We start from the raw sequence: 23,384 nt of genomic DNA, 5'->3' as shown, positions 1-23,384 counted from the left end.
TCATACAAAATAAAAAGTATTCTCACATTCATCACGTAGTTGTGTTTGATTGTCATCTTCTGAGACACATCAGTTTGAACATTTGACCAGCCAAGTAAACCCTTCCTACTTATCCGTATTAAAATAATTTCTGTCGGTTGTAGTGGGCTGTGCAAAAATAACAAAAACAAACGAAAAAAAAACCCTACAGCATGAGCGCTTTGTTGTTGTTGTATTAAAAGCTAAAAACACAAAAAAGTTCACTTGTCAGTCCTATCATTATTAACAAAGATTACGTCATATGTCCCCTCAGCTCAGGTGGGGCCCATGTCCCAGCCTCTGATAAACATTATTGTATTATGGCACATAAAAATAACAGCCTCTTTTTCTCATCTAGCATATCTATCTGTACCCTAAGCAAACAGACTTGCATTTGGGTTATTTCATATGCATGAGCATTTCTGATTAATTTGGTTTCAGCACTGAAATATGACATTCATGCCATTTTGCCACCGTTTTTCAATATATTGCACAGAATTTTCAAAAACCATCTTAAACAAGAGCTATGCAATAGTCCTAACAGATACTGTCACAGCCAAGATAAAAAGAAAAAAAAATACTGCTAAAACTCTAGGAAATCAAATGTAAGTAGAAATTTTTAGGAAAAGCTTAGACATCTCAGGTTTCAGTTTGGTGTGGAAATATCTTCTGGAGCACAACATGTGGAGAGTGGCTGTGCTACTGTGGAAGGTGATGGTGCCGCACTTCAACTGTTTTTTTTCTTTTTCCTGGCAGAACATTCCTGAGTTTCCTGCTGTGAAATCTACTCTCATCTCCAGGTGCTCTTATCAAAACTACACAAGTGCTAAAAAAACATGTCCAGGCAGAAGCAGGCCTGGAGATTTCAGCTGATGTGGCCATCGCTGGCAGAAATCACACAGGCAAACAGAGAAGCTGGTAATACTCAGCAATAGCTTTTTTCTCCTTCCTCTCTCTCAGTAATGAAACAATAAGACACTTAAAAAATTAACTCTACTAAAAAGCCAAATCTTTTACAAATTTTAATAATGCCCTTATTATTTAAGGTGAATTAGCACTGGATGTCAATAAATTAATCCTAAGATCACCCGGAAATACACAAGAACAGATGGTGAAACAAAGGTGCATAGGTTAGCATTCTTTTGACACTGAAAAGGATTCCTGGTTCCCTAGAAAGCTCCAGATTGCACATTCATAGAGTTAACAGGCAGTTAGCGCCAAGCTATTTATTAATGACTCACTGACTGACTCAGGCGCCTCAGATAATCTCTGAACACCACTGCTCTTTGACACCTCCTGTAACAGAGTTAAGGTTAATAAAAATAAATAAAAACAATTGCTAAAATTAAAAAAATAATCCCAAAGTCATACCCAGCAAAGCCATTTTTGAGCATTGTTTCACTCATGAGCTCAACAGGTGCATGATCCTGCAAACTGAAGAAACATCATACCGACTACAGTGGCAGAACCAGAGTGGCATGTGTCACCGGACCATCAGCTATGCAGTCTTTCAATTTCTAACTGCAGCACGGTCTGATCTCTCGTAGTGGGATATTTTTTTTGCAGCTAAACCACGTTGATGCAGTTTCCGCTGCTGGTCGTCACCCTCTTGCTGCAGTAGCTGAAGCTGCTGTGATTGGTGGAGGAGCCATTCATGTGCGATGACTTCAGCTCCATCTGACAGGCGGTGATGGCTGCATTGAGCTCCACCTGAGCTCGATGCACGACGTAGAACATCAGGCCGATGCTTATGATGATCTGTGGATAACAGAACAGTGACTTAAGATGCTGAACTCAAACCACATACACACATATATCACCTCCTAGAATTAGCACAGGGACATACAGGGTGGGGAAGCAAAATGTACAATATTTTGAGGCAGGGATTGAAAGACAGTGTATGACCAGTTAGTTTATTGAAAGTCATGAGAATTTATTTGCCACAAGAAAATGTCCATAATAGAAAATGTTTTTATTCTATGTGTCCTCCTTCTTTCTCAATAACTGCCTTCACACGCTTCCTGAAACTTGCGCAAGTGTTCCTCGAATATTGGGGTGACAACTTCTCCCATTCTTCTTTAATAGTATCTTCCAGACTTTCTGGTAATAGTTTGCTCATAGTCATTCTCTTCTTTCCATTAGAAACAGTCTTTATGGACACTCCAACTATTTTTGAAATCTCCTTTGGTGTGACGAGTGCATTCAGCAAATCACACACTCTTTGACGTTTGCTTTCCTGATTACTCATATGGGCAAAAGTTTCTGAAAAGGTATGGATAATAGTGTTAGGTATGATATGACATCAGTATATGTTTGGGTTCAAACAACTGACGTAGTGTCTGCTGAGAAAAAACAACTAAATGTTCATTGTACATTTTGCTTCCCCACCCTTTACAGGATGAACCACTACTGTATACTGGTTTCCATTTTCCAGGATTTGCACATACTGCTACACTGAAACATAGCTGAAACGACAGTCGTAACACTTGAAATCATCAGGTGCAAATGATATAATGCTGTTCAACCAAAGCCTAACCCTAACAGAGTAGTTTGAAAACAGGCATGTGGACACATCTATGAAAACAGTGACAGAGTACATACTGCTCATATGGACTAGCCCTTGACACACATATTACCGTATTTTCCAGACTATGAGCCGCTACTTTTTTCTCACTTTGAACCCTGCGGCTTATACAATGATGCAGCTCCAGTATAGATTTTTAGGGGCTAACGGCCTCCAGGGGGCGCTCTAGCACAAAGCACAAAAGCGAGACAGACAGGTGGAAGAGGTGATGAAGAGGAGAAGTTTTAAGCTGAACTTTGAACAATCATTTTGCACAAACCCTCATCATGGAAAACACACGAAGAAATGCATATGATGCAGCTTTGAAGTTAAAATAAATCGATGTATCTGTAAAGAAGGAAATAGAGCTGCAGCACAGAAGAGACAATGAGAGATAATGGAAGAGAGATGTAGGAGTGTGACGGAGCCTTTCTGAGGATGTTTAACTGAAGAACGCCGAAGAAGACGACTGCAGTGGTTTAATGAGCAGAAGGAAGATGAAGAGAGAGATCAATGACTTTTCTGGGTTTTTGAACCAGCCGTTTTACTGCTGTGTTACAGGCACTGTTTGGAAAAAAGCAGTGAAGGGATGGAAATAAATATTTAAATATTCTTTCTGTTTACCATCTTTCTGTGTAAGTATCTCATGTCACAACGTGGACACCTGCGGCTTATAGTCAGGTGTGCCTTCAGGTGTGGATTATAGCCTGGAAAGTATGGTACATAGAATGATGAGGCCAGTGAACTTTTATATTTCTACCTGCTATGCACTGCAGAAAGATTTTGATTTTGTAATGTTCACATCATGTTTTAAATATCTGATGGGTCACACACATAAGATTAATCTCTTGGTATTATACCTTGTTGTTGTGGGACATTTCAAAGCATTTTCCAAATAAAAAGGAGTTCAGATCTTGACTGCCAGTATTAGTTGATGAAAGAGAAACCGTGTGGAGTAATGTAGAAAAGTGAGGATGCAACACCTGCAGATGAATCTTGAATTGTTAGCAGGTGACTCTTATATGTGGCCAGTAAATATTCATCCCTCTAGTACTGACTGAATATGTTAAATGTATGAGTCTTTCTACTGCAGAGTCACTGAAATTAACTGAATCACTGAAGGTAACTTTATCAGCACTTCTAGATAGTATTTCCCACCATGGATGTGGCCAAAAAAACCTGTGTGACTGAGGGCCAGCTGTCAGTTGTGGATACTCACATAGTCTTTAACTCTGACCCCTGTGTGAACCTGTCACATGGTTTGAATCCCTGGTCACAGACCACTCACAAGAATTAGATGAAGGTGAACAGGTGTCAGAGATGAGGTGACCGTTTGGAATGCCCTTTGAGTGAGCTGAACAGAACTACGGGCATATTTCACATGTCTATCAACATAAGGCTTAGCATTTACTCTCCAGACACTGAAGAGAGACGCTGATGTAATAGCTTTTACATAAGGCATTATATAAGCCCCAGATATCTGACAGCTCTGGTGGACTTTGGGTCTCATTGAGCAATAGTTTCTTCAATTTCCTACAACATTTTCTTTGCATTTTCTCTTAAAATTGAAAGTGTGTCTGCAACAAAATTTTTAGACATTATAATTGATGACCAGTTAAATTGGAAAAAGCATGTAAACTTACTAAGATCAAACATAGCCAGAAGTACTGCTATAATGTATAAAACCAAAAACCTTCTAAATCAGAAATCTCTCCATATATTGTACAATTCTGTTGTTCTTCCATATCTGAACTATTGTGCAGCGATATGGCATAACAATTGTAAATCAAATATTAATTCTATATTCTTACTTCAAAAAAAGGCAATTTGACTTGTCAATCAAGCACAGTACCTAGCTCCAACAAATCCCCTATTTATAAAATTAAATGCTCTAAAAGTACACGATCTTGTCAACCTTAATACTCTTATTATAATGTCTAAAGCCCATGAACATATGCTCCCCTACAGTCTACAGGAGATGTCTGAGCCCAGGCAAAGGAATTAGAATTTAAGGGGAACTGAAATCTACAAGAAAATGAAGTGTAGAACAAACAGAAAAAGCCAATGTATCTGTTAGAGGGTTCATCTGTGGAATAATCTGGAGCAAAACTTAAAAATGTCTTCTTCAGTTTGTGCATTAAAAGGATGTATAAATCCACTATAATAACAAAATATAGAACATTATAGAAGTACGCATAAAATATGATATAATTGTAGTTAATTGGTTATCATGATAAGATATTAACATATTTATTGATCATTGTATTTGGAGTAAATATTTAAAGTGCATATAAATATTATAGTTTATATTAAAAACGGTTGATTATGCAAATCTGATTGTGTGCGAGGTGACTAAAAAAGTGTATGTGAATGGTTTGTATGGATGTTTTGTGTTATTCTAAAAATATACAGAGGAAAATGTGTGTTAACCAAGCAAAGAAAGCGGATCTAGTTTGATTATTAGTTTGTAAAAAGGGGGTGGGAGTCAATAAGTTATACTTCTTCCCACTCCTTTTTGAGCACAGAAAAATTTTATTTATTTATTTATTTTTTGACCATGTTGTATGATTCTATGTTATCTGATTCTATGTGCTCGAAATAAACTACTAGTACTACTACTAAAGTTGCAATGCAGGGTAGTGTTTCTTTCTTTCTTTGTATCAATGGGCAAAACTTCAAAAAATACTTTTCAGCAAACTGTAATTCAAGTAGTCTGAGAGGAAACAACAATAAAAACATTTCTCTGGTCTCCTTGGCCATTCATAGTTGCTTCCAAACAGGTATGGGGGTTAAATATGATTAACACTGATGAGTAACAGTAAGTGCCATCACTGTTCAGATTCAGTCAGGCACAACTCTACTTCCCTCTACCACAGTGGGGTGAAATGGAATCAGCGTCACCTGCTTTTATATTTAGTCTTTGGATTTGGAAAGACAGAGGAGAGCTGTAGAGGGAAGTTGTGTATTTTAATGTTTTGATCTCAGCTCCTCTGGCTTTGAAAACAAAACACAACTTAACTGTTCTTCATCACCCAAATCTGCTAAGTTTCTACAGAGCCCAACGGAGATGTTTTAATAGTCTTGCCTGGGAACAACAGACAAACAGTATTTCCTTATCCCATGAATTTAATAACCCATTCCTTATCATTCATCTCAATTATATAGTGTAAATATTAGATATGATATTCATCCTTTTTATGTTAAACAAAAACCTGTTTCCTTTGGTTGTATAAATACGTGTGGAGAGATTTTTCCATAAGAAATTGTGCTTTGTATAGTACTTCCTGCTTGAGGCCCAGTAAGCTCAAATTATAAATATGTGAACAAAAACACCATTCATCAAACAAAACACTGGACTAAATTCTGAGGGTGTGGTGCAGAGTTACATAACACACATATCACCATCTCCATATGCAGATGACTGCTTCGGTGTGTATGTTGTGTGACGGCCTGTCACACAATTGTACAGCCTCCTCTGGCCTCTGCTCTCCTAACCCTAAAGAAGGAATAAATGTTCCCTACTGTCTTGGGCCGACTGCAACAAGTGTTTGTGCTTTTCAAATACTATGTTTATCACTGCAGTTATGAGCAGAGCTGGGTAAATAATCATTTGATCAATTTCACTTTAATTTTGCGTAATTAATAGTGGATGAGATGCAGAGGTGTGGCCAGCTCTGTCTGGCGGGCCCCTCGGGCAGATGGGGCGTCTCAGTCTTGTTCACAACAGTTCTGGTGTGGGTGGAGAAAACCTCTCCACGGGAGGTCCTCCCGGTCTCAAACTCGAACCCGCAGTGCAGAGGAACTGGCCGTCCGGTCGGCGCAGGCTCTCCGAGGCGGGTCACGGAAGCCGGTCGTTCTAGGAATATTAATTTGGACGGCTGAGTGTGGGGTAGTAATAGGAATAGGAAGAGTAAAGCGATTAGGAATTGGATTGTTGAGCTGCAAAAGCAAGGCCTCTTGCAACGCACCATTGCTGCTGAACTTGGACACAGTCAGACAGTCATTTTAAATCCACTGTCTGGAACTGATGTCCATTTTTGTTAACCTCCCTTGCCATCCATCCCCAATGTTTTCAGTTAGATTTAGATCAGGGGAACACAAAGGAAGGTCCAAAAAGAGTGACGTTATTCTTCTGGAAGAAGTCCTGTGTCAGGCAGGCATTGTGAACTGCAGCATTGTCCTGTTTTTTCAACCCAGTCATTACCACACAGATGAGGCCCTCAGTCATGAGGGACCCCCCCCTGCAACATGTCCACATAGGCAGCTGCTGTTTGATGCCCTGTACAACCTGAAGCTCCATATTCCACTAATAGGAGAAAGCACAGATCATGATGGCGCCCCCTCCACTGTGCCACCTAGAAAACATCTCCAGTGCTCTAACTCCACAGTAACACCCCCCCATCAATTAATACTGAATTGAATTTATATCAGATTGAATCGTGATTAATCAGTTCAGAAGCTTATGAATCAAAATCGAATCAATTAAGGAAATTGGCCATGATACCCAGTCCTAAACCTGATCATCAAAATTCACTGCCTGGCCAAAAAAAAAAGTCGCATATGTAATATTTCACCACACCGCCTTTGGTTTTGATTACTGGAGACAATCATTGCTACATATTTTTTGCCACATAATGCACATGCAGTGTCACAATAATGTTCAGAATATTTTTCCATCCATAGTTGCATACATTTTTTATTACTGATGATGGAGAACCAGACATCAAGTCTTCATCACATCCCAAATTAGAGTGTGGACTTCATGGAGGCTACTCCATGTGTGTAAATGATGTCTCATTCTCCCTGACCCATTCTGTCACAAGCCTGATGAGTCTGATCAGTCCTGGCATTGTCCAGTCTTTTTGATGTTGAAGGACATACAAGGCTACTAGCTGCAGTTACAGTTAAATAAACAGCCTGGCCAAAATACTTAACTGTCTAGATTTAACTGAGCAAATACTTCAGATCCTTCCATTGGTAAGTACTGCAGTGGTTAATAATATGTCCGCTATAACAGTTTATTTAACTCTAAAAAAAATATTAACTTTTCTGTGACACTACATAAGCATTAGCTATGTGGCAAACAGATGTTTCAGTGAATGTCTCCTGTAATCAAAACCACAGGTGGTGCAGTGAAATACTGCATGTCCAACTTTTTTTGGCCAAGCAGTGTATATATTCAGCTCAAGTACACAACAACAAATGTCTTTGATGAACACTCAATGTCACAACGCTCTATAATATTGTAAGATCTGCACCTTAATATACAAAGAGCCATGAGATGATTGGAGTTGTGATGTGAGTTACATACAGTGGCTTGCAAAAGTATTCATACCCCCCGACGTTTTCCACATTTTGTCAAGTTACAACCACAAACATAAATATATTTTTATTGGAATTCTATGTGAAAGACCAACACAAAGTGGCATACAATTGTGAAGTAGAAAGAAAATGATACATGATGCATATTATTATTATTTTTTTACAAATAAAAAACTGGAAAGTGCAGTGTGTAAAAGTATTCAGCCCCCCTGAGTCAATATTTTGTGGAACCGCCTTTTGCTGCAAATACAGCTGTAAGTCTTTTGGGGTATATCTCAACCAGCTTTGCACATCTAGAGACTGAAATTTTTGCCTATTCTTCTTTGCAAAAGGTTCAAGTTCAGTCAGATGAGATGGAGAGCATTTGCGAACGGCAGTTTTCAGATCTTGCCACAGATTCTCAATTGGATTTAGGTCTGGACTTTGACTGGGCCATTCTAACACATGAATATGTTTTATTTTAAACCAGGGGTCTCAAACTCAGATCCTCGAGGGCCGGTATCCTGCATGTTGTAGTTGTTTCCCTCTTCCAGCACACCTGACGGTCGTTATCAGGCTTCTGCAGAGCTTGATGGTAGGCTTATCATTTGAATCAGGTGTGTTGGAAGAGGCATACATCTAAAACATGCAGGATAGTGGCCCTCGAGGACCGGAGTTTGAGACCCCTGTTTTAAACCATTCCATTGTAGCCCTGGCTTTATGTTTAGGGTCGTTGTCCCTGCTGGAAGGTGAACTTCCGCCCCAGTCTCAAGTCTTTTGCAGACTCCAACAGGTTTTCTTCCCAGATTGCCCTGTATTTGGCTCCATCCATCTTCCCATCAACTCTGACCATCTACCCTGTCCCTGCTGAAGACCCCAGAGCATGATGCTGCCCCCACCATGTTTGACAGCGGGATGGTGTGTTCAGAGTGATGTGCAGTGTTAGTTTTCCGCCACACATAGCGTTTTGCATTAGGCCAAAAAAAGTTCAAGTTTGGTCTCATCTGACCAGAGCACCTTCTTCCATGTTTGCTGTGTCTGCCCCCCCCCCCCCCCCCCCCCCCCACACACACACACACACACACACACACAGTACACACAACACCACACACACACACACGGTTGCTGGCAAATTGCAAACGGACTTCTTGTGGTTTTCTTTAACCATGACATTTCTTCTGTCCACTCTTCCATAAAGTCCAGATTTGTGCAGTGCATGACTCATCGTTGTCCTGTGACAGATTCCCCACTGAGCTGTGGATCTCTGCAGTTCATCCAGTCGCCATGGGCCTCGGGCTCCATCTCTGATCAGTGCTCTCCTTGTTCGGGCTGTAAGTTTAGGTGGACGGCCGTGTCTTGGCAGATTTGCAGTGTGCCATACTCTTTCCATTTCTGGATGATGGATTGAACAGTGCTCCGTGAGGATGTTCAAAGCTTGGGGAAATCTTTTTACAGCCTGACCCTGCTTCACACTTCTCCACAACTTTATTCCCTGACCTGTCTGGTGTGTTCCTTGGACTTCATGATGCTGTTTGCTTACCAATATCCTCTTAACAAACATCTGAGGCCATCACAGAACAGCTGTATTTGTACTGAGATTAGTTTACACACAGGTGGACTCTATTTAGGTCATTTGGTCAACAGTTGATCTTTCAGCAATCGTCAGGCAACTTCTAAAGGCAATTGGTTGCGCTCAGAGAAAAGGGGGCTGAATACTTTTGCACACCACACTTTTCAGTTTACTATTTTTAAAAACATAATTAAAATCATGTGTCATTTTCTTTCTGCTTCACAATTGTATACCACTTTGTGTTGGTCTTCACATAACATTCCAATAAGATATATTTATGTTTGTGGTCGTTGCGTGACAAAATGTGGAAAGTTCAAGGGTATGAATACTTTTGCAAGCCACTGTAAATACATAACCCGTACGTTAAGTTACATGTACTGTATGTCTGTGAGGTGGCTGGGTCTCAGTTGGTAGAGCAGGTTGTCCACGAACTGAAATCCCTGACCTCCGTCTACATATTGAAGTGCAGACAGGGGACTGGAGCAGGACACTGAACCCCAAGTTCCCCCAGCTACTGTTTCACTGCTGTTTGAATGTTGCATGTACAGGTAAATGTGACGCAGCGTGAAGTGCTCAGAGTACCGTTAAGGTAGGCAGGTATTATACAAGTCCATTTACCATGGTCAACTACCCTTGTATCATGATGTATTTACGAAGGTCTCCAAGTTTCATAGGAATGACAATAACAGATAATAGTACACACCACTACAAGGACGCATCTCAAACTGATCTTAAATACATTACTAAACTAAAAAGTGTATCTATAAAGTAAGAAGTAAGACACTATATACAACAAAGCTAAACATACTGTAGTAGAGAGTGACACATCCAATAATCTCCTGTCATGGCTGTCCTTTGACACATCAAGACCAAAAACCAAGGACACTGAGAAACCACTGGTGGCTCACCTGCAGGCTGAACACGAAGTACCCACTGACACTCTGCTCAGCGATGACATCCTCCATGGTGCGAAGAGTCGTGCCAAGGTAGGAGTTGAGAAGCTGTGTGGGCAACAGACCCACAGAAGAGGCCACCAGGTAGTTTGGCAAGGACACATCTGTGATCTGAAGGCAGAGGCACAACATAACATAAGAGATAACAGTAAGATCCAATTCAATTCACTTAGAAATCTTAGCATTAGAACTGATGCAAACTCAGTCAATTCCTGCTTCAGTGGGATGTGCAAGCTGGCCCACTTCATAAAACAGACCAGGCCAGTCAAACAGTAGGACTGAAGGATGTGCAACAACATATGACATGATCATATTTTGGCATTGCAATACGAATCACAATTTTAAGAAGACTGGTTATTCTTCATTTCAGTATGAGAGTCAAACCGCTTGAAGACCAGCCACACCACAGCCAGAGGAAACAGGTAGAATTAAACAAAAGCAGACAACTGCAACCCAAGCATTTAGTAAAGGCACTCTGTCTGAGGAGAGGAGCAAGTACGTTCCACAATTACCTTTTTGGAGTGCCTGGATTCTTCTTCTTCTTCTCATTTGGACTCCTTCCTCCATCAAAGACCACCCAATACACTGATTACCAGTTGAAAAACCAGAGCTACCACCATCTGTTCTGTAAACCTGGAGGATTATTTGAAACAGGCATTTCTTCATTGATATTTTGTTCTGTATTTTATTTTATTTTATTTTTTTTACTTTTCATGATTATTGAGAACTACTCAAAACCAAGTGCAGTTTAGTTTTTATGTTCAACAGTGCACTTAATCACAGTGTTGTTGTTTACATTTAGTATGTTTATGTTCTTGGCACACGTGGCAAAGTTGCACAAACTAAATTAAAATGTTCTGGAAGGTTCTTTGGGCTAAAAAATTTTTTTTTTTACTTTTAGGGCTATGTTTTAAATAGAGAAATATGTTTGGTTGCACTGTGCAGAACCTGGCAAGTTAATCTCATACGATCAGTGTAAAGAATTGTGATAAAATCAAGATCGTGATTTTATTTCTTAAAAATCATAATATGATAATTTTTGCCATATTGCCCACCCCGAAGTGTAATGGTACTGAACTGACTTTTACCAACCTTTGGAAACTTTAATTTGAGGGTGAGGACTATTGCTCCCCCCTCCCCAAGACCTGGGCCCAGATCGGCCCGACCTCGTGACTAAATCCGATCCGATCTTCTAAAAAAATGCCAGATCAGCAGCAGATACAATCTTTAGATCAGATCGGGACATCCCTATTTTAAGCATTCAAAAATTTGTCGACAATTCAAAATTTCTCAAAACTGTGAACAGACTTTGTAGACATTGTCCCAGGAAGCTACACATAAAATTTGAAATAAATCTGACCAATAGTTTCATCAGAGAAGATGTTTGAAAGAAATTGCTAACAAAGTGGAAGACGATGAAGACGCTGCCACCGGACACAGTGCTTTTCCAAGAGCTCATGGCCTATCAACCGTGAGCTAAAAACAAAACTGAGGCTCTATACACTGGGCTTTTGTACACATCGTTTTAAAGATTCTGGGCTACAATGACCTGATATGGATTCGGAAAAATCCTGACTGGAAAGCTTCATCTGGTGCAATTACCTTCAACTATAATGTCCAGCTCAGTGTCTTTTTTCATACCAAAATACAACCGCCTAAATACACAAGTGTCTGTGTCGCTGTCACCTTTGATCCCTTGATGAAGCCGCTGTGTGTACATCACCAGCAGAATGTGGATGTGACCTTGGAACTGTGTACTCTGTGACAACACGGTGGCTGATAGCATGTTATTGCAAGACACTGCCTGTGCCTAAGTGTTATCAGCGCTTTAAAACGTTCATACAGCCTCAATGTCTCCTCATAGTGATAAATCTCAAACCTTCTACTCCTGTTATCACTGATAAGGGCTGAGGCTTTTGTTTGCTTAATGGACACTGGACATTAATTACCTGCTTCATCAAGCCAACGTGATTAGTCGACCTGTTTACCTCCAAATTGTTTGTATGGCATTTGTGTAACAAGGCATTCTCTGTCACAGATTAGTGCTGATTTGTAAAGCCTACGTGTCTGAAGTCAACCAAACACTTTGGCTGAGACATATGAGCCTATAAGCAAGCAGCAGCAGTCAAAGAAGATCAGGAATGCCCCGTTTCTTTCAGCTTACTGTATCATCCCCAAGTTGAGGCACACATGTTCTCTGAAATCCCACCCACTCAACTAGGATATAGTCAGCTGTCTTCCATCTGGGCAGGGTAGGGCTAGGAGTCACAGTATTTTATAACTGCACAGAGAATTCCCACTGAACATTTTTTTCTGCAAGGCATGCATATCCAGATGATCTAAGAAAAAAAAAAATCTCCATGATTTGATCAGAAACATGTCTGAGTTTGTATGTGTAAAGAAAAAGAGTTGATGGACATTGTGACTGTCGTAAATTCACAACTGCCATTGAGAGGCTTTTTTTGGGACACACCACGCACACACACACCACACACACACCCACACACACACACACACACAGTACTGAAGGGTGCACAAGACCTGATTAAGTATGCTGGCCAGTAGTTAGGCTCCTATAAATCACAGAATGTATTGGCCAAGTGCTTGATCAGTCTCATTATGATTGGAGTGCCAGCTAGAAGTGATAAAGTACGACACTGTCACAAATACATGTGGCTGCTGGAACATGTTCACGTTGTCCTCCAGAGAATTCACCAACATTTTTCCTGACCTGTCTCATTGTTTTGCTAACTACCGCAGTCTGTGTGTCGTTTTAGGTTACCTGCTATAATGTAGCACCTTTCATTTCAGCAGAAAGAAGCAGGGGGCACAGTGAAATGTAGCCATGGAAAGTGCTTACCAAGGGCAGAACAGACAACACAGAACTCCTCTGTGCAGTAGTGCTGGCCTGGGACTGGATCCACCCATGTTGTGTTTCACCTTTTATTGTTGAGGAAGAGATCGTAAAGATACAGTATCAGGGACTCGTTTCTGGGGTTAACACCACTTTTCATGCAATTTGCGGGCTAACGATGGTATACCGAACACAGAAGCTAAACGAACACTAAAATCCATTTCTGGGCTTAAAGGTAACACGACTAATTTTTTTAACAAACAATGCCCTAGCGACACGTGAATTTCCTAATGTTGGAACCATTGGAATCCTGTACAGTAGTTCCCATGGAAACCCACTGCTATCTCCCCACATCGTTCATGGGATGGCCACACAATGTAGGCTATTGTTGGCAGTTTTCAGTTAGGAATCTTGAAACATGCATTACACTTCGGCATACAGATGAATGACTGACGTACTGTGAATCAGCACTGAGTACAGTGAAAAAATAGCACAATGCTAAACATATCTGAAAGTAAATTGAAATGATTTAATTTTTTTTTTTCTATACTTTTCTTAATTTTGCAGCATTTTAAAATATATTTTACACTCTTTTCTCTCCCCAAAATTAATGAATATGTTAGCATTATGGTTAGAATGAAGAATTATTATATTCATACATATATTGTAGCGTCCGGCTGGACGTCTAAGGATGACCCAAGTTATTCCACACTGGTGACTGTAACAGAATTCTTAACGGTTACTGTTGGCCATAACCACGCCGAACAACAGGACAAAAAGAGCGTATAGAGAAACTTAACTCTGCTCACACACCAGTTCACTCCCTGTGCCCCATACCGCTCTCATTCAATCACCCATCTCTTATAGCCACACATACACTCACTGCACCACAGTCAGCTAATAATAATAATAGAGAACATTAACACAGCAACATAACCAAATATTACTGCATGTTGCTACAATATTTTAGTATAACTTAACTTTACTATACATGTAAGAGCTTGTCCACTATTGTTGACACCATAAGGACTCTCATTAAATCTAGCCGCTAGCTCTTGTACTATGTCCTGAGGTAATCTATATCTGGCCATAAATCAACACAGAGAATAAAATTCAGCAAGTGGATCAATCTTCACATGATAAATTTGTTCTTCTCTGTGCAAAATGTCCAGGGAAAAATCTGACATTATCAAAGATATATGTTTATGTTATGCATTTGGCAGATGCTTTTTTCCAAAGCGACTTACAGGGGAAAACCAATTAATCACTCAATCAATCAAATTTTATTTATATGGCGCCAGATCGCAACAAAAAGTTATCTCATGACACTTTATATATAGAGTTGGTCAAAAACCAGACTCTAAGCCAATTTACAGAAACCCAACAGAATCCTATTATCTATTATCAAAATCCTATTATATTATCAATTTATGTTAAAAATCTTTTATATATCAAAAGAAATACATTACAAAAATTCAAGCTGCAAGCAGCATTGGGTGGGACCTGGCACCCTGGCCCAGTTCCGCCTCCCGCCCCCGTCGACACCTCAGCTCCATTCACACCTCTCTGTCCTGGCTCAATGCAATGCAGCAAACCCCCGTTAGAAAATGTGTAGAAAAAAGTCCTGTCCACCTGGGAGTTAAACCCAAGTCTATCAGGTGGCAGTCTGACCACTATTCCACACAGCCGCTGTGAGTATGAATTTGTAACATGGCTACTTATGGAGCAGACACGTGTGTCTGTGTTAAATTCAGTGAGAGACCACCTCTCAAATAAACTGCCATTAATCCATAACTGTACCGGAGTGAATGACAAAAATCACTGCTCACTCTGAGTGACAGGGTCTCACCTTTCTGGTCCCTAAAAAAAAAAAAAAATCGGATCGGAAGCAAAAAAATCCGGATTGGGACATTACCACTCATAAACATTTCCAACACTTAGACAACCATTTTTATTATTACCATTATTATTATTATTATTATTAGTATTAGTAGTAGTAGTAGTAATAGTAGTAGTATTAATTAATACTACCATCTTAATCATTAGGCATGTGTGTGTGTGTGTGTGTGTGTGTGTGTGTAGGGGGGGGTCATGATGAGGTGATGGGGTGTTTGTTCAAAAAAGGTTGAGGACTACTGTAATAGACTCACACTTCCTGTTATGGTCTACTGCTCACATTTAAGCACGTCACTTCTGTTTTCTATGATTTAATTATTGTTGTTGTTATTATTTTTTTGCTCAGATGTAAAAGAATGAACTAAATCAGATTACCTGTATACATGCAAGAAGACATCGGAGTATTGAGGAGAGATGCAGGTGTGTTACAGTTTTTCCTCAAACTGCTAAAACACAAAAGCCCATTCTCCGACTGAAATACTCAGTAGCACAAACTCATTTATCAAATCAGTCACTCTTTTGGCACAACCTTAAGCTGATTCACATTCTTAGACACAATTTGCTCATCTGTAACACACTTTTTGCAAACCTCTACACACATTCTCACTCTGTAAAACACATTTCTCACTGTGATGCATATGAGCTGCAAAATGGTGAACACAGGAGGCAAACGTTCAACACAAATACAGCGCAGGTGTCGACAAGTAAACATAACTAGTGATGTCCCGATCTGGAATTTTTGCTTCTGATCCGATCTTTTTTAGGATTAGTTTTGCAGATATTGATCCAATACCCCCCAAAGAACCATCAAGAATGATCTCATGACTACATCCGATCCAATTTGACCTTCTAAAAAAAGAGCAGCAGCTGATATCAATCTTTAGATCGGATCGGGACATCCCCAGACACAACGACTCAAATTGAACACATTTTTTAACCCAACTGCACATGACATAAGCAAATTCAGAGTGCACTGGACAACAACAATGGATGGAAACAACCTAAGATGCAGAGGATTCTGTCTATGTTGTGGTTTGGGACAATGTCAACTTATAATGAGACAGATAATCAGTTTTTGTGTAATTTTTTTTCTGTTTTTCATAAAGAAAAAGTGTTTTATGTGCCTTTGATCTGTTTCTGAGTGATCTGAATCATTAAAAGTCAATAATTCTGCTTCACACTGTATGACTTCCCATCAATACTCAATAATAACTATACTGATATCTCTAACCATTTCCATGTTATAAGCCATCAACCAGGCAAATTTTAATAACTGAAAAATTCATTCAAACAAACAAAAAAAAAAAATTCCTAAAACTGAAATTACTTTGTAGATATTGTCCTGAGGAAACTACATATGAAGTTTAAAATTAATCAGACCAGTACTTCGTCGGAGAAGATGTTTGAAGAAATTGCTAAGGAAGACAACACCGGATACAGCATCTTCGCAATAGCTCGTGGCCTATCGGTTGGTGAGCTAAAAAAAAATTACACAAAATAACAACTCTTCTCAAAACTTTCCCAATCAACAAACATTTGTTCCAAAGGGCAAATTTATTAGCATAATTATGGTTATGTCAGATAATGCATTGCAGTACTCTATGGGTTTGTAACATGAATGCTGCTTGATTACTAAGTTTATGGCAGTCAAAGGCGAAGACACCAACCCGATTTTCGGCGGTCAAACGTCATTGGCAGTCTGGCGAGGTCGTGACATGAGTCTGCTTGGTGTGTTCCGTGCGATCAGCCATTGTTAATGCCGTCCCCAGTCTTTTCAGCCGATTCAACATGTGTAATCGGCTACTACCCATCGTTGGAGTCAGACCAATCTGACTGGTGGAGGGATAGCCCTCGACTAGTGAATCAGTGAAGGAGAAATTTCCACGTGAATCCGGCTATGCCAAGGTACTTCACACTATTATTGTCTTCTATAATAGTCCACTCACCTGCTCATACTGTATCTGAATGAGTGAAAGTCAGTGTTGACTATGGACTTCATTCATTCCATGAAGTGAGCCCTGTTAGCATTGTTAGCATAGTGCGATTTCTCCTTAGTTTTCACCTGCGACATCTTTCTTCTCCCACAAGAAGAAGACCGAGAGCTGATAACGCCAGTATCTTCTTATTACTAGCCCATCTGTTCAACACGTACAACAACCCTTCTTGACTACTCAAAACTCTTTGCTGACAACAGTAACTGATGACAGAGAGCTCTGCGTTTGGTCTAGAGCAAGGTGTCAAACTCCGGTCCTCGAGGGCCAGTATCCTGCATGTTTTAGATATTTCCCTCTTCCAGCCACACCTGTTCAATTAATGATCAGCTCATCATCATGCTCTGCAGAAGCCTGATAACGATGTAATGGCTTCCAGGTGTGATGGAAGAGGGAAACATCTAAAACATTCAGGATGCCGGCCCTCGAGGATCTGAGTTTGACGCCCCTGGTCTAGAGAGATGTTCCATCATTTCCAGTTTTACATCTCGCGCAAGCGCAGAGCGTACGCTCACATCAGTAGTCAATTTGGAGTGTTCGTCACTTTTTTTGACCGTGTCAGGGAGACGAGAGCCAACTGATAAGTTGGGCTACCTTTCCTGGCGACAACTGGCAGTCGGGTTGGCGTGTCTTTGCCTGAACATGATCATCTGTCGGCATTAAAGTGTTAGTCAACATCAGCTTGTAAAGTTTGTGAACTTGTTGTTTTACTGCTGACGAAGTAATGACAAAGAATAACCCTAAATTTATCAGCTAGCTCTCAGTCTAGCTTCTGCACACTGATAATTTAGAAACACAGATGATTTAGTTAGGTTAGAATGTCAAAATGTTTGACTGATCTATTATAGATCTCTGGAGGGACAGACAAGGCCACCACAATGTAAGTAATGAATGGAAACACTGCAGCTGTATATACAGGAAAACAGTGACAGGGTGTTTCATCACTTTGGTCACTCATTCATACTTCATTTGACAAGCTTCATGGTGTTTGAGCTCTGATTAGGATCACTTAGAAAAATGTACTTGCAATACTATCGGACTACCTGGTTCAACATAATAACTAAGTACTGAAAAGCTATTTTATTTGGAAAACAATGACACTGACCTCACATTACTGAGAAACAAAACAGGGTAGAATAGAATAGAATAGAATAAAATAGAATAGACTTTACTGTCGCTGTGTGTTCAATGAAGTTAGGAGTGCTACGCCAGTCAGTGCAAACAAAATAAAGAAGGCACTGTGCTGGAGAACCAAACACTGCTGCACCTGTGTGCATGGCCATCTTGGATGTATTGTGTTAAACTGCTAATGTCATTACTTATACTTACACTACTGCCAACACTGATTTTATCCATGTCTATACCATATTAATTTCCTATGTTTGTGAATATCTTCTCATAATTTTATTACTATAATTACTATATTATATTGTTTAACTTCATTTTTGTCTTTTCCCATAAATTTGAGGGTTTTTTAACAGACATTTACAAGTTTATTATCAGAGAATGTAGTTTTTTGCAATTATATTTACTTTGATCAAAATAATAATTTTTTATAATAATTTTCTTTTCTCTATTTTTTTTTATTGACCTAAAGTATCCTTAATACGCTGTCATATAAACTCAAACTAGTTTTTAAAACTTGAAGATTTCAACTTCAGCCAGATTTCTGCTCATGTCCACATAGTGTCACTGAATCAAAACTATCACAACACCCACACACTAGACCTTTAATTTGCAATCTTTACACTTGCATGGTTTCACAGGTTGACATGGAGACTACAGGCACTTTCAATTAATCTGGCAGTTCTGGATTAGATTATTTTATACTGTCTATCATCTTAAGTCATTCTGACTTTAAAGTGATCTTACTGTCCTCTTAAACAATTACACAAGACAAAAGGTTTTCAGAAAATGTACCTCACACATTAAAAGGTGAATCTAAAACAATTAGGTCAAAGCATCCAAACCTCTGACAGGAACATGATCATCAGAAAACCTGAGTAATGCAACATAATCTCCAAAAGCCCTTTACTAGAGCCTAAAAAAACCCAGAGGTGACGGTCAAATAAAAGTTGTTAGCAAAAGCAACAGCCACAAAACCCCTATCTACTGAGCAGAAAAACATTTAACTGAACCAGTCATCTGGGAAAACTTGGTGGTTTTGCAGTGTGCATTTGCTTTGCTTGTGAAACAGTCTTATGTCATTTTCTTTTTCCTTTTTTTGATTTCCGTGCTTTGGGGCCTGTGCATCAACTCCTGCATGCTTCTGGTTATAAATGCCTTTCAAGCTGCCACTTGCCTCTTATGGATGTTTGTGCAACTGCTGGTTTCTGCTAGTTTCTGCCTTCAAGAATATTTACATTCTTGTCTGGTCAGATATAAATGAAAATCCTTATTCATTTATATGGAAAACCATGAAATACTGCCTGAAGTGTGGACTGCATTTGGACTGTTTTAGTCCATACTGCCTACTGATGAGCACTTTGGTAATTTTTCTGCTATTCTACCTTCATGTTTAACCTCCTCAGACCCAGGAAATGTCAGCAACGTACAAGCTTTTTTGTTTTTTATGAAATAGGTGCCTATATTGGAAACATCATGATGCAACAGTTTTTTCAGATGTAGTTTTAAAAAATTTTATGGAATGTCCTTTGTGGTGGACAAGTTTTCTTTCTTTTTTTTTTGGTATAAAGATATGAAACTCAGAAAACCCATAGCTGGGTCTTAGGAGGTTAAGTAGGAGAAATGCCAACGTACTAGAATAATGTGAATTTGTGCTTTTTGGCTGACCCCTATACAACTACATTGTTACAGATAATATTAGAATTTTCAAGTAATTAACTATATTCTGGCCATATTTTAACCTCAAAATATGTCTTTACTTGTACAAATACCATGAATGTCAGACAGCTCTAACTCTGCTCTGCAAATATAAAATATTGATGGGCAAAATAAATGCATTTGAATTTGGAATTTTGAGTCTAGTTGCTCTATATTCAGGCATTATTTAGGTTTGAGAATATTTTTCATCAAACTGTCTAATCTAAGGTATTTAACTGACATAAGCACAATTCCTTGATGTGGTACTGATGAAATACTTCCAGCTCCATGTGAGAGATATTGTATATTCTGCTGCAACTGGAGACAGTGGTGAGACTTTTTCTTACATTACAGCAGGGGCGGCTCCACACAAAGTTCTCTGGGGGGGGACAACTGTTGCGATGACGTCTATGATGACGTGTTCAATAGGTAAAATATTAATAAATAAAAGTCCGATAGCTAACTTTACAGGGTTACATTGCATTGTTCTGTAGGGGTGGAACGGTGCACTTGTTTGTACCGGAACCATTATGGTTCGGGCCCTTCGATACAATACGGAGATATATGTAGACTATGAAGAACGCAAAACACTCACCGCACTAAAGTCGGCAAGAGATTCACAGATTTGCACTTTGCGGCTCAATAGATCATCGTCAGTAATCACTGAGACACAAAACATGGCTGTATGCAGCTTTGGTAACACAGAGAGGAAACTACAACCCCGTTTTCATCCAAACAAACGGTCCTTAACGATCAGTAGACAGCATTACCTCGAATGAAGAGCCAGTTAGTGAGCGAAGGTTTAGGGACTGTCTGCAAAGGACTAATCAGAAAATTTCTAAATACTTAAAATTTCAATAACTTTGCTTCTACTCAGTGAAACGGCACCAGATTATCTGACACAACCCATGAACCCCGTCTGCACACACCACAGCACTCAGATTGGACAAATATCATACACAGATTAGCCAAAATATAATATGTGGTACATATCTGTATTTAAATGGGCCTTTATAGTGTCACCAAATGATGTTCTGTTTACTTATTTCTTCTAAGGGTTTGTTTACATGTTTGCAGGGAGAAATATATATATATATATATATATATATATATATATACATATACACACACACGCACTCACATAGATATGCTTATCCATTTTATTGCCTGTCCACATGAACCTTGAAGCAGAACCCACACAATATGTACCTGTTTTATTTATCTAAAACAGTTGTATAATGTTCTTCAGCACATCGGTCATGTTCAACCTGACAGAAAATAAATAATATTAAATCAAAAATATCCTTCTGATATCTTCACAACTAACTTATGAATAACAGAAAATCTAAACTGGACAAAAATAGTGATTTGAATTATATCATGGTACATACTGATATCATCTGATCTGAAAAGAATTATTGTGATATGATTTTTTTCCATATTGCCCAGCCCTATCACACCTAAAGGGTTTTACCATTTCGAGGTGTACAGGAGTGGGGTGAGGAGGGTAATCTGCAAGCATAAATTAGTCATCCTGTGTATTCAAGTGTGTCAGGTGAAGTGTAGGAAAGCAATACACTGATAATGCTTTTTTAAAAATGTCTGAGGTTATAATCACATTACCATGTAAATCATGGTTTGGGAAAAACATTAAAAATAATTAAATTGTGATACTAGAATTAAAAAGACATCTACAGTACACTGCAAGCATCTAGAGTACCTCAGGCAAAAAACCAGGACCAAAATGTATTATAATCAAAACAATAGATCCATACTGTCTACTTATCACTGTAATGGTACTGTCAATCAAACCCAGTCTGAAATCAAAAAGGCCACTGGTGTGATTCTCTGATGAATATTCTTTAAGTTGGATTTCATGAAAAGGAAAAGCTTTCATACTCACCGAGAAAACTGCATTTTGAAGCCCAAAAGGTATAGGTGTGAGTCTCGCTAAGGCCACAACTTTGAGTCCACTTCCTCCCTCCACCACTCGTATGACAGCACTGAGCTGTTCACTGTTCCCAACTTTATTTAGCACCCAGTCCGTCAACAAACGCTTGCAAACCAGTGTGCAACAAAGGTTCCCCTATTAAAACTCCCACCATGACAAGCCCCATGCCCAGTACAAAGCCATATAGGTAGCCAGCTGCCACATTGAGAACAATATATCCCCATCCACATGGGAAAGACACGATAATCAAGCCAACTATAAACAGCATAGCTCCCACCAGGCTGTCCATGCTCTCCACCCACAGCAGGAGATCCTTGAGGTACTGCCGCACCAGGGCTACCGAGGAGAAGCACACAGCGGTCAAGATGCACGCCAACAGGGCACTCTTGAAACAACAAGTGGTGATACAACATGGGTGTCTGAACTCTCCGGTGGTGGTAAATTCGTCACTCCGCTGTCAGTGATGACCTCAGGATCTCCATCAGACTTCCCAGGCTGTTCCTTCTCTCGTCGAAGGCGCTGCATATCAGGATGTCAATTTTGTCACACTCCTCAGTGGCAGTCCTCTGCAGCCAGCGGTTCAGCTGGATTTGGGTTTTGCCCACTGCATGTTTGAGGAGCTTGGTGAAAAGCTGCACAGTTGTGGACCCCGACACTGCCATGTTTGGGGCCTTCAGGTGTGCCTTGGTGACCAGCAGCTGGGATCAGATGATCGCCCAACCAGGAGGCAGCTCTGTGGTGAGGACTTTGGAGACAGGTTTCCAGTCTTTACATCCAGGACAAGTCCATGTCTAGAAACGACAGTATGTCAAGCCTCAACATAAATCAGAACTTCTAAGAGCGAGGCATCAGCTGTGGCAGGTCATTGCTCTCCACTGTGTAGCACTAGTTAATAAAGCCTCCCCTCTCGGTTGCCATTGTATTTCCTGTGTGCCTTCCAGCGCTTATCTTGGATATACCAGCTGAATAACATGCCTGTCCAGTGGCTTAGAGCCGATCATCTGGAAGTGTCTGCCTTCAGCACACGCCATGTTCAGTGTTGTCATCGCTCAGCTCAGCTCAGGACAGTGTGGGTTCAATAAAGTAGCACTAACGCTGTCTACCTCTGGAAAAGCGGTGCAAGAACATCAACTTTTACCACTCAACTTTCATTCCCACCCCGCTAGCGTCGACCCTAGTAGCATGAACCAGTGCCAGGCTAACTTAGTCCCGTTAGCTAACTAGCGCGTCCACCGTTCCATTTCAGCCACTAAACCGCATGAGGTGGCCTTGTGCTCGGCTTCCTGCGGACAACATGAGCGCAGAGTTTAGCTAAAGGCCGGGCCTCCAGTGTGGACAGTCCGTGTGCTCCTTATCTGTCAGCTGGAGGATGCTGTTTGTGCCGTCTCCCTCCGTGCACAGTGGATGCTACTGCTGCTGCTATTGTCGCCGTTCAGGCTCCTCATACAGAACACTGTTTGTGTC

The 23,384-nt window shown here is 40.0% G+C and overlaps 1 protein-coding gene across 1 annotated transcript; it reads right to left on the bottom strand.

The window, feature by feature from the left end:
* Positions 1–499: 499 nt before the first annotated feature.
* On the bottom strand, positions 500–22,582 carry LOC115428402 (transmembrane protein 64-like). The gene is given in 6 exon segments (XM_030147437.1): positions 500–1,776; positions 10,361–10,516; positions 21,873–22,037; positions 22,039–22,367; positions 22,370–22,414; positions 22,417–22,582. Coding segments are annotated over 6 exon segments (1,053 nt in total). The 3' UTR covers positions 500–1,584.
* Positions 22,583–23,384: the final 802 nt, after the last annotated feature.

This window comes from Sphaeramia orbicularis, chromosome 11 (genome assembly GCF_902148855.1).
Source record: "Sphaeramia orbicularis chromosome 11, fSphaOr1.1, whole genome shotgun sequence".
Classification (NCBI taxonomy): domain Eukaryota; kingdom Metazoa; phylum Chordata; class Actinopteri; order Kurtiformes; family Apogonidae; genus Sphaeramia; species Sphaeramia orbicularis.
The sequence above is the reverse complement of the archived record's forward strand: the minus strand, read 5'-3'. Positions and strand labels throughout refer to the sequence as shown.